Source organism: Saimiri boliviensis, chromosome 4 (assembly GCF_048565385.1).
Source record: "Saimiri boliviensis isolate mSaiBol1 chromosome 4, mSaiBol1.pri, whole genome shotgun sequence".
In the NCBI taxonomy this organism is placed as follows: domain Eukaryota; kingdom Metazoa; phylum Chordata; class Mammalia; order Primates; family Cebidae; genus Saimiri; species Saimiri boliviensis.
Window position 1 is genome coordinate 127855825 of NC_133452.1, and position 13258 is coordinate 127869082.

The 13258-nt window shown below is 33.2% G+C and overlaps 1 protein-coding gene across 1 annotated transcript in view; it reads right to left on the reverse strand.

Moving 5' to 3' along the window:
• GFRAL (GDNF family receptor alpha like) overlaps positions 1-12776 on the reverse strand; it is a 59811-nt gene extending 47035 nt beyond the window's left edge. Inside the window, exons 1-3 of the mRNA XM_074397082.1 lie at positions 12755-12776; positions 7886-8020; positions 6014-6172 (exon numbers count right to left, since the gene is read on the reverse strand). Of these exons, the coding sequence (XP_074253183.1) occupies positions 6014-6172; positions 7886-8020; positions 12755-12776 (316 nt within the window). The remainder of the gene's footprint in view (positions 1-6013; positions 6173-7885; positions 8021-12754) is intronic.
• Positions 12777-13258: the final 482 nt, after the last annotated feature.

Consider the following 13258-nt stretch of genomic DNA (forward strand, 5'->3'; position numbering starts at 1 on the left):
GTAACAAGTACAAAAGTCTACGCTGAACATTTTTTATGGATTTATACCTCTGAATTGGGTCTGATCAGTAAGGCTGTGCCGCTGACTAAAATACATTCAAGAAACTACTCTATAGGCATAAGTAAACAGCAGCTTCACTCACTGTTGTGGATGAATGTTTGTCCCATACTCCCTAAATTCATATGTCGAAGCTGTAATTCCCCACGTACAGTTGTGTGGTGTGTCTTTAGGTTAAATGAGGTCCTCTCTTTCACTGGCACCAAAGATTCCACTCTTTATAGTTTCTTGTCCTGTCTTTAAAAACTTCTTTTTGGCTTCTTCAACTAGTTCCTAAAACTGTTCTGAAAATATTTTTCTCCTCCCTTTGTGTTTTTTCCTAGACAGGCTTATTCTCCTTTATGTTTTGTATCTACTTATAAACTTCTGTATCTCTATTTCAGATTTCTCTCCTCAAGAGCTCTGCTTCCCAATGCCAGCTTGATGAGCCATGTTCCTTTACATTTTTTAGACTTTTTTTTAATCATTGCAAAGTTAGAAAAAAAAATACTAATATTCCTGACTCTACTATTCTAAAGCATGCCTCAAATGCAATGTTTTCAGAATACAACTCATCACTTTTGTCCACAGTCCTGTACAAGTTTTCATTTCTTGGCTCAGTGTATAGCAATCCCCTTGTCCCAGGCTAGCCACCTGGAGATTATGCTTAATACATTTAAACTCCTTATATCCAACTGGCCACCAATTCCTATTGAGTATTATTTATAAATATACCAGGAGTTTTATTATAATTTTCAGGAACAGTGTGTTAGTTCAGGCATGCATCGCCTCTATCTCAAATTATTTTGATGGCTTTTAACTGGTATTCCTGACCTACATCTTTGTCTGTCCACCCTCTGCATTCCTACCTTACTGCCTGTAATATCTTTTGAGAAACTGATGATATATTCCCCTATTTAAAATATGTAACAGATCCTCTAACAACAGTTTGAAGTCTAATCTCTTTACAAAGATATGTAAGTTCAGTTTTCCTTCTTTTCATAAATATCTTTTTTTTTCCCAAGGGTTATCAAATACTTTTCCATTCTGCTAGCCAGCTTAACAAGGGATTTGTTGCTCCCCAAATGTTCGCCTTTTCTTTCTATTTCTTCTGTTTAAAATACCCATTTTATTTTGTCTCCCTAATGAAACCTAACCTACCCTAAAAGGCCCTAGTCTGACAATTCTGTGAAGTCTTCTGAGTCACCATTATTTCATACTCTATGGCTTTTAGTACTGTGTGTGTGTGTGTGTGTGTGTGTGTGCGCGCGCGTGTGTGTGTATCCTTATCATGTGTATAGCATTTATCACATCATATAAGTGACATTGTGTTTATGGTGTGCATGTGTGTATCCTTACAGATGACTATACCATGTATCACATTGTATAGGTGATATTTGGCCATTATTTTAATTAACAATTGAGATCATGCAAAATATGTTATATGATGATACTGAAATTAAATCAGAAATCAATAATGAAAATAGCTGATAAATGTCAGATATTAGGAAATTAAATAACCTTCTGCCTGGGCATAGTGGCTCATGCCTGTAATCCCAGCATTTTGGAAAGCTGACGAAAGTGGATCATCAGAGGTCAGGAGTTCAAGACCAGCCTGGCCAACATAGCAAAGCCCTGTCTCTTCTAAATATACCAAATCAGCTTGGCATGGTGGTGTGCACCTGTAATCCCAGTTACTTGGGAGACTGAGGCAGGGGAATAGCTTGAGCCCAGGAGAAGGAGGTTGCAGGGAAGAGAAGAAAGTATTTTGACATAAATAGAAATTAAAACAATATATCAAAATATGTGGCTATAGCTAAATCAGTACTTGGAAGGAAATTCATAGTGTTAAATGCTTATATGAGGAAAGAATAAAATCTCAAATCAGTGGTTCAAGGTTTTAGGTTAAAAGGCAAGAAAATGGGGAGCACCTTAAAATCAAATCAGACATACACACAAGGAAACAGTAAATAGCAAAATTGGAAAGATACAAATTATCAATATCTAAACATAAAAAGGACATCACTGCAACTGCTACAGACATTAAAAAGCACAATTAGGAAATACTAGCAGCAACTTTGTTGAGAGATAGAAGCCAAAAAGAAAGAGTGAATTGAAAACTTAAAGAATAAAAATCCAAAATAAATTCAGCAGATGAAAGACACAAACTACCAAAGCTCACCCATGAATAGATAGCAAGAATAGTCTTACAACAAGTGAACACATTGAATTTACATTTTCAAACCTTTTAATGAAGCATGTGCCAGATATCTTTTTGGCTAATGAAATCAATCATGTAAGGAAGGAATAATACCAATTCTTTTTATACTTTTCCAGAATACTAAACAAGAAGACATCCTTCCCAATTCATTTTACAAGGTCAGCATAATTTAGATACCAAACCACACAAAGACATTATAAGAAAACAAATCAACATGCCAATATATTTCATGAGCATAGTTATTTAAACAAAATATTAGCATTTGAATCCAGAAAAACAGAATGAATAATACACCATGATTGAACAGCATTTAGCCTTGAATTGAAGGGCTGGAACAGCAGTCAAAAATCAAATAATAAATTTCACCATATAAAAAACTAAAGGAAAAAAATGTGATCAGGCTTGGCGGGACATGGGGGAGGAGAAATGGAGAAGTTGGTTAATGGATACAAATCCACAGTGACAAAGAAGGAATAAGTTCCAGTACTTGACAGTGCAGCAGAGAGACTATAGTTAACACTAATTTACTATATATTTTGAAATAGCCAGAAATATTGGAATATTCCCAACAAAAAGAAAAGATGAATGTTTGAAGTAATTAACAGTAATAAAGGAAAAAAAGCATTTGCAGAATTCAGCATTTATTTATCCATTTATGATGGTAAAAACAAAGAAAACCAGAAATATAAAAGAAATATAAAGGAATTTCCTCAACCTGATAAAGAGAACCTGCAAGGAACACACACACACACACACACATACACACACACGCGCACATACACACGCGCGCGCGCACACACACACGCGCACACACACGCACGCACGCGCACACACACGCACACGCACACACACACACGCACACACACGCACACACTCTCTCTCTCTCTCTCTCTCTCTCTCACTTTATGGTAAAAAACTGAATGTCTTTTTCCCAAAACAGGAGAAAAGGCAGGATACCCACTTTTAACAATTCTATTTAATATACTGAAAGCTCTAGTCAGGGTAATAAAGCAAGGAAAATAAATGAAAGAGAAAGACTACAGATTGCAAAGGGAAAAACGAAATTCTATTGTAGATGACAAGACTACTTCTGTAGAATTTCCTGCAGATTCTACCAAAAAAACCCAAAAAACAAAAACAAAAACAAAACACTAATAGTTGCATTTAGCCAGTCATAGAGTAAGGTCCATGTATAAAAGTCAATTGTATTTCTATACAATCACTATAATCAACAGAGAGTTAAGATGTAAAATAAATTACCATTTACAACAGCACCAAAAAGTGAAGTGTGTTTGTAGAAGCCTAAAATAAATGTGCAAGAATTATATATTAAAGACAATGAATTAAATCAATAAAGTTATAAATAAATGGAGAAATATATCATATTAATGGATCTGAACACTCAACATAGTAAATTGGTTTATAATTTCAAGGTAAATCCAGTTAAAAGGTCAGCAGGATTTCTTTGCAGACTTTGACAAGCTGATTCTAAACTTTTTATGGAAAGGCAAAGTGGACCAGCCAGGTGGTTCATACCTGTAATCTCAGCACTTTGGGAAACTGAGGTGGGTAGATCACCTGAGCCCAAGAGTTAGAGACCAGCCTGGCTAACATGGTGAAAGCCAGTTTCTATTAAAAACACAAAAATCAGTCTGGCATGGCGGCAGACCCCCTATAATCCCAACTACTTAGAAGATTTTGGCATGACAATTGCATGAATCCAGGAGGCAGAGGCTGCACTGAGTCAAGATCGGGCCACTAAACTCCAGCATGGGTACCACAGCAAGGCCCTCTTTCAAAAACAGTAGCTACAACAACAAAAACAAGTAAATATTTTTAAAAGGACAAATAAATAGAATAGCCAAAATTATTTTTTAAATAACAGTTGAAGGAATCACACTACTTGATTTCAAGACTTTCTGTGAAGCTACAGTAAGACTAGAATATTTGCAAGAGGGCAGAATTAATTCAATGGAATGGAATATAAAGTCTAGAAATAGAGCCACCAATATATGGCCAAATGACTTTTAAGAAAACTAAAACTGTTATTATTTTCCACAAATGTGAATGGAACAATTAGATATCTGCATGAAAAAATATCTGACTTGTATCTTGTGCTGTATACAAAAATTAACTTATAATGTAACATAGGCCTAAATATAAAACCTAAAACTACATTATTTCGAGATCATATGAGAAAATCTTTGTTAATGTGAATTAGTGAAATGTTTATTAGATGCAACATCAAAGGTATGATCTATGAAAAAAACTGAATTTCATCAAATTTTTTTTAAAAATCTGTTTTTTAAGACACTCAAGGAAATAATGACACAGACTAAAAAAAAGCACATGTTCAGATTAAAAAAATCTATTCAACATACAGAAACAACTCTCAAAACTCCACACAATAACCAAAACCAATTTAAAAATGGGCAAAAGTTTGAAAAAATATTTTACCAAATAAGATAGACAGATGGCACATAGCACATAAAAATATGCTTAACATTAAGTATAAATTAAAACCTTAATGTTACACCACTAAATATATATTAGAATGGCAAAAAATAGTGCTATTGGGGACATGAAGCAACTGGAACTTTTATACATTGATGGTTACATTAAATTTGAATTACAGTTTAGAAGCTTTTGGTAACGTTAAGTACATACTTACCATGTGACCCCACAATTTCATACCCAAGTGAAATAAAACTTATGTTTGTATGAGTCTTGTATGTGAATATTTATAGCAGCCTTATTTTTTAATCCCTGAAAACCTGGAAATAATGCAATTTACTTTCAATAATGAACGGATAACCAATCTGTGGTATACTCACATCAAGAAAAAACAACTTGGGCATGAGAAAAATAAATGAATCTCCAATGTATTATGTTAGATAAAATCTACTGAATTAAATTGGATACATGTTGTGTAACTTCAATTGTTGATATTCTGGAAAAGGCAAAATTATGGAACACAACACTGTCTAATCAGCCCGCCAGGAATGATTAAATGGGTTGGACGATGATATGATTTCATGGAAATGAGAGGTAAATCTACCTCTTATAAAGTGAGAGAGGGTTGATTATAAAAGAAGAGATTAGGACTCTATGATAACAGGTGCATTCCTCAGCTGATTACTTTTCGGAGTACATAGGGACATTAAAGACTAAAAACTGTTCACTTTAGGACTGTTTGATCTTGCACAACTCTTGGAATGTCTTTGTGGTACCCTCAAAGGTACGTCCAGACTAGCTGATCACCACTACTCCAGTGTGTTAGCCTGATTAAATGTTCCTATGCAAAGGCAAGTAACTCTAGCAATTAAAATTTTATTCCTCCCGGGAGACTCTCAGTTCCTTAACAACAAAGATAATATCTTATTTGTCTTATATCATCCAGGTGTTGTGCAAAGGCACAATAAACCCCAGAAATATAAGAACTGTGTGAGTCAATCTATAATTCTAATGACGCAAATGAAGCTTAAACTGTGGTTAGCAATTTAAGAAATATGTCATGTATTTACTGAGGTCTAATGCCTCACGAAATCCCGAGGTACATCAAAAACTGTATCAAAAAACTTCATCTACCCCACAAATATATACAACTACTATGTACCAACAAAATTCTAAAAATAATAAAACTTTGCAATGAATTAATCAAATTACAAAAAAATTAATCAGATTACATAGATATTAATTTTGAAATTGTGGCTTTCTTTTTCATGATCATAAACATTTCTTATAACAAAATATTACCTGATTTATTGATACATTTTTTTCCAAGCAGTTTGTTCACAGTACAAGAGAAGTCGCCAGTGCAGAGACACTCTTTAAATTGGAAATTGCTTTCCACTAAGTACTGGATACTCAGGTTACAGTATGATGAATTCCTCATCTTGCAGGTGTCACCTGGATCTCACAATCAAAAACATAACATTATAGATATTAATCTGATTATAATTTTGGATTCTTCCTCCCCAAAGTACTTTTAACATATTAATCTGAATAATTAATATAGTAAGATGATCTGGGGTTACTTTAGGACATCCATATAAGTGACTTTTTAAGAAAAACATCTATTTTCATTGAATATTTTCCATAATGTACTTTCTATACTAAAATTTTCTGCATTTTAAAATAGCTTTGTTCCTACTTAGAATGTCATTTCTTGCTTTTCCGTAAAAATAAGGCTATTCCTAACCTACGTGACCAGAATGCACTTTAATCTTAACGTTTTGTCTGCTTATCTATTTTATCAGCTATTTTGTCTTAATCCGATATTTTATTTTCACGTCATTCAAAGACTATAGTAAGAGATGTGCAGGTGGTTTTAAATTTATCATTAAAAATTATGTGGTCCTGCAACATAGCACTCAGTATTACTGAATAAGTGAATTAGTCTTTCATAATTATCAATATTTGATTTTTCTGCATTTTTAAAAATACATATTCCTCTACCTGAAAATTTTCTTTTGTTATTCTGACTAAAACTACTTGAGTTTATTTCAGTTGTACCTTTGAGAATATGTATATTTCAGCTTTATATATAAAATAATTATGCAAATATTACTGCAAACAACTTGCTGTTTGTACGCTAAAATTAATAAATAAGTTACAATTTGTGACAACTAAATATAATACTTTGACAACATATTTTAAACTGCCTGAGAGATAGCATGGGGAGAAATGACAGATATAGGTGAGGGGAAGGAAGGCAGCAAATCACACTGCCATGTGTGTACCTATGCAACAATCTTGCATGTTTTTCACATGTACCCCAAAACCTAAAATGCAATTAAAAAAAGAAAAAAGAAAAAAAAAGCAAATAAATTATTTTTGTCATCCTCTGTCCTCATCTTAAAGTTGTTACTTTGAGCAAATAAGTTATGCCTTTGAACTTATACTGTATAACAGTGTTCTACTGTATAAACTATGCTCTACCATATGGTCAGTTTATTCTATTTGCTTTTAATAAAAGGAGTTTTACTAAAATGCTCCCATTCAATGCTTATTTATCTATTTGAATATTATATATATATATATATATATATATTTCTTTTTAAGAAAATACCAGTCACTCTCCAATCTTCACATTCTCAACTCTTGAATGTCCCCTCAAACATTTGTAAGGTAGGACAAGTTAAAAACCAAAACCATAGTTTTACTTGTTCTTGACATAGAATTGAAAATACTGTATATACGTTTCAAGAATATAAAATGTACATTATACATGGACAAATACATAACAATTATTATTATAGCAACTTTTTTTTCTTTATTTTATCATGACATATAGTCAAAATAATCTTTCGTTTGAAAAAATGCTGTCATGATTCTGAGAAGCATGCATAAAACTGTAGCATTGTACATGGTAAGAGAGGTAAGAAAATATCTGAAATCTTGAATAACACTGTTCTCAGTATCAGTAATTAAAGCCCGTTAGTAATTAAGAAATCATTTTGTAATTAAATTTGTTAATACATAATTAAAAGTGAATCGATTGGATGTCAAGATTGAGTAAGATACTTAGAGAAAACCTTAGAGTCTAGGAGAATGACAAAATATCAAATCTTATTTTTATTTTCATAAAAATAAATCATTTGAGTGTATTTTTAGTAACTTGCTTACCTGAATCACTGCAGGCATCTTCCATTACTCTCCAAGCATGCTTACATCCGTTTGCGTCATGTAAGCATTGCTCTCTTAAATATGTGCAATTATTGCTTTGGGAAGTGTATTCATTTTCCAAGCTTAGGCCCACAGCTTGAATAACAACAACAACAAAAACAAGTTTGTAATGTCAGCATAGCATCCATTTTCTTCAAATCTAGGTTATTAATGATAAAGAGCAGAATTATGGAAAATAACATGTAGTGAAATTACTGATTGTCAGAATAATCGTAACCTCCTCTTTAGCTGTAGATCTATATTTGTTCTTAAGATTTTTAAATGAATAATTTAAATTTTTTCATTTTACCTTCTCATCATCTCTTTATTCTTGACATGATTTATTTTTATTACTATTGTTCCATTAAAGCTGCTCTTAAAAAATGTCTCTACCCCTTTAAAATTCAACTTAAAGGTTTTAAGACTTTATGTCACCATTGAGCATTTTGCTGACTTTTTTGGTTTTGAAACTTCCTTTGGCAGTCCAGCGTTCTTGTTCTCTTGATATTTATCTACCTTGTATTTTCTGTCCACAGCTAAAATTCTTCCCAGATAATTTAATTCTCCTGATAGAGCATAATTTTAGCTTAGGTTCTCTGATCAGACCTTTTTTATTTTCATTTTATATATCCTCTGCAGAAAATTCCATGTACTCTTACGGTTTGAAGTAAAATCTTTAGTCTGATGATTCTCAAATATGTAATTCAATCTTGGTACTTCAGTGCTCCAGTCAGATACGTAATTGTTATCTCTACCTGAATGTTCCAGAAACACTTTAACAGGGTCTTCATCATCCTTGTTCTGCTGTGCACCACTCTACTTCATCTGCAATTCATGCCACAATTAACATAAGCAAATAGAAATCTTGGTTTTGTGGTAGACTATTTTCCATCCTCAACTTCACTCTCCCATATTAGTTCTTGCTAAATGTGGTTGACTTTCACTTTGAGCATTTTTTAACTTAATTAGCCAGTTCGTCTCCAGTTTGAATCTTATTCAGAACATTATTAAAGTAAGTTATGACTCGTAACCTACCTAATGCACTAGTCTAGTGTTGCCATTTTTCTGTTTATATCCTTTAAATGATGTCTCATATCAGGGCTCTCATATTCCTCACCACGTGCAATCTGGAAGGCCTCAAGCATTTACAGTTTCCCAGACGATCCATGCCGCATACTTACCGTCTGGTCCGTGTTAAGTATTCCCTTTCTTTTTCTTCTGGAATAACCCTTTTTGTTGTTTAAATCTGAACACAATTATTATCTATTTTCAGGAAACTTTACCTGAATTCCATACTCCCCTTTTCCACACTCAAACTGAATTTGACGTCTTTAATCCGTTTTACTAGAACCGTGGGGATCCCCCAATTACAGAATTTACTGTTCTGCAGTGTGTATATTCATGTGCTTATCTCCACCACTGTACTGCACAGCTTTACCCAGGCAGACATTAAGGAAAATTTATAACTGTATTTTCACCACCAAACACAATGATGACCTATGAGTATCCCATACATGTATACTGACTTATATTCAGCTTATTAGTTGTTTATATATGATATATAAATAACTGATAACATCTAAAAATAATACCTTCCAGATATTTACAAGTTATTTTTGCTAGAAGAGAAATGGTTTCAGCAAGTTTTCTAAAAACAATCAAGAAAATAGCAATGTTAATTTAATATGTTGTACAAGTTAGTCAAATTGACTCTGTAAACATATTAAGTGACACTAGCCAAATCGATTAATAGAAGAAAATATGGAGATCGCAATGGTGTTACAGAGACAGTTATAGTAACTGTCATCAAGAGAGTCAAGCTATAACTAAGAGCCAAACTATTTGAATTTTTAAATGCTGTTGTTAATTATGAATAACCTGTGGCAATGTAGAGTGATAGACTTCAAGTAAGGCCTTAAAATCTTTTTCGTTTTAAATCTTACCTCTTTCCAAATCTCATCTTATAAGAAGAATCCAAGACAACTGATTGGACCATGCGTACTACTTGTTGGGTCACTGCATTTGGAGATTAGGCCCATGGGTGTAGCTTGGTAACATTTCTCTTGCTGAGGGCTGGAGTGGAAATGGACATATCAGCTTTCCGTTTTCTCTTGTGTTCATGGACAACCTCATTTAGTCAAGCCCTGTTTTCCTTAGCTGGCAAGCCCAGAAACAGAAAAAGAGGACCCTTATGATCCTAACCCAAAGTTACTTTGCCAAATCCAGTTTTCCAAAAACACAGAAATAGGAATTTGAAGTCATAAACTCAACTTATAAGAAAATGGTATTTTATTTGCCATTACTCATTATATCTTGTGAAAAGCTCCCTCAAGCATCTTATAAGTGATAATCTTCTGGATATATCATCAAAACTTCATCAGTACTTCAGAGTAATGATCACTTAGAAATTCTACCTCTTATATTTCCCAAATATGTTTTATTTCCTTTCACATTTTTGTTTTTTTATTAAGCTACTTAATTGATTATTTTATAGGATTTTTCGTACCTTCTACTCAGACAAAACATTGAATTGGCTAAGAAAACCACCTCAATAATTTGTTCCACAAGAATTAAAAATATAACTGTTCCTTTCCAAAATCTGTCTTGTTCATTCCTGACTATGATTTTTGGTTTTGTATTTAACCTAGGATTTTTTAAGAATTCTCCTGAAATGCTCAATGAAAAATAACATCTATTTTAAAATTATTAAGATGGATAGTGCTGCAAATTTTATCACTACTTTAAAAAAGTTTAGGGTTCATTGTCCTATTAAATGCTCTCAGTTTTTTAAGTTGATTGTTTTCCACATTTCTTTGCCAACAGATATTTTCCTCATTATAAGACCCATTTAGATAATGTTGACAAGCCTTCTAAAGAGTATAATACGGGAAATGTTGATAAAACCTATCACGTCCTTTATAGGGACATGGATGAACCTGGAAACCATCATTCTCAGCAAACTGACACAAGAGCAGAAAATCAAACACCGTATATTCTCGCTCATAGGCGGGTGTTGAACAATGAGAACACATGGACACAGGGAGGGGAGCACTACACACTGGGGTCCGTTGGGGGGAAATGGGGGAGGGGCGGGGGGTGGGGAGGTGGGAAGAGATAGCATGGGGAGAAATGACAGATACAGGTGAGGGGACGGAAGGCAGCAAAGCACACTGCCATGTGTGTACCTATGCAACAATCTTGCATGTTCATCACATGTACCCCAAAACCTAAAATGCAATAAAAAAAAAAAAAGAAAAATTTTAGTTCTAACAATGTTAAGAAATTATTTCCCTCCTTCATAAAACCTGGTGTCAAGTTTATTTAGAAATAAAAGATGAAAATAAGAGGCCATTGCCTTTTCAACTATGGTCATAATGAGTCTATAACGTATTTTGAGAGCTTCATTATATTGCTGCCTGATCTATAACAATTAAAGTTTCTGTGTCCTTTGTAGGGACATGGATGAACCTGGAAACCATCATTCTCAGCAAACTGACACAAGAGCAGAAAATCAAACACTGCATGTTCTCACTCATAGGCAGTTGTTGAGCAATGAGAACACATGGACACAGGGAGGGGAGCACTACACACTGGGGTCTGTTGGGGGGAAATAGGGGAGGGACAGAGGGGGTGGGGAGTTGGGGAGATAGCATGGGGAGAAATGCCATATATAGGTGAAGGAGACGAAGGCAGCAAATCACACTGCCACGTGTGTACCTATGCAACTATCTTGCATGTTCTTCACATGTACCCCAAAACCCAAAATGCAATAAAAAAATTAAACTTTCCCATATTTCTCTTTACAACAAAAAAAGTAAATAAATATTCAAAATCTGTACAAAAATAAGAAAATATATTAGGAATAAGTACAAAAAGCAAAATTCTGGAATAATGAAAACTATTAATTAAACCAAAGACAAACTGAAAATATAGAAGGGATTTCTCTCCTTCTTAAGTTTCTTTGACTTGATTTGACTCTTCTTTTATGTTCAACACAATTTAAAGTAAACTTCTTTGCTTTCTTGCCCATAATCATGCCTTTATTCATCATGTATATGCCAGCTTAAACATAAAATGGCATATGTTTAAAATTACTATCCAGCTAAGATTACAATTATTTCTTTTCTGAATTCAGTTTATAGATTCTATGAAATGCTAAAGAAGATATAAATTATTCTCTAGTCACACATCTAGCAAATAGATTTTTATGGATTCTACATTAAATAAAAATAAGTTATTTTTCATCAACATCTTATAATACATTCATAGGATCCAATAAAAGAGAAATAAGTTCAAGTTTCAGCTCTGGTTTATAAAAATTAATCAAAGTATGAAGCAGTTTGATATAACGTTAAGTTGTTTTACTTCACTAAATGTCAGTTAGCAAATATTAACACTGTAGGAAATTGAAAAGTTTAAATTAGTCTTATTTGTATTAATTTCAAAGCAAATAAAATAGATAATAGTTAGAAATTTTTCATCTTATAACTTGTAAACAGATACTGGAAGGTTTTATTTCTAAAAGGTTCTAACACATGTGAATTCCATTAATCCTAATAAATAGCTCAAAAACACTGGGTCACTTTATACACAGAAACTATCTGAGAGATTAATGCAATTTTCATATTCTGCATTATCTATAGAGTTAGAAATAAGTAAAAGTGAGTGTACATTTTTGCAAGAGAAATAAATCATGTTAAAGTATAAATCTGTAATGTACTTGGTACTTCATATTATAAGCTGCTGTTAAGTTTAAGCGTGATGGTGTTCAGTTTACAAAGAATTAGTATTATTAGTAATTCAGATAAACCAGAAACACCATTCACTTACCCAAGAAAATGAGCACTATCATGCTGGACAACTCACGGCTGTTCACCTGGAAAAAAAAAGGCAGATGTGTTTCTTCCGACAACTTTCTTAACAGTAACTGTCCAGAATAAGGCATCAGCGTCTGTGTTTGCTTCCTAAAACCATTACCAATTCAAGTCAGCTTCCTACGTCATCATTTCCTCACCAATGTTTCCTAAGCTGTGAACTATTCTAATTATATTCAAATTCAATTATTCTCCTGAGTGTGCTGGTCTTGGATATTAGGATATTATGCCTCTAAGAAAGCCCATGAGCTAAATACTAAAAGAAATGATACATAATCTGCATATTCATAAAAAAGATTTTCTTTAACTAAAGTATTACACTACTTAAAAGCCTCCCAAATATGACCCAAAATTTTTAAAGACACAAGCATACTTAGTTTCCAGATTTTTAATTAGCCTCATTAAGGCAATTTCACGTCATTTGAGGGTATGGAAAAGCAGAAAGGCATAGTAGCCCTGG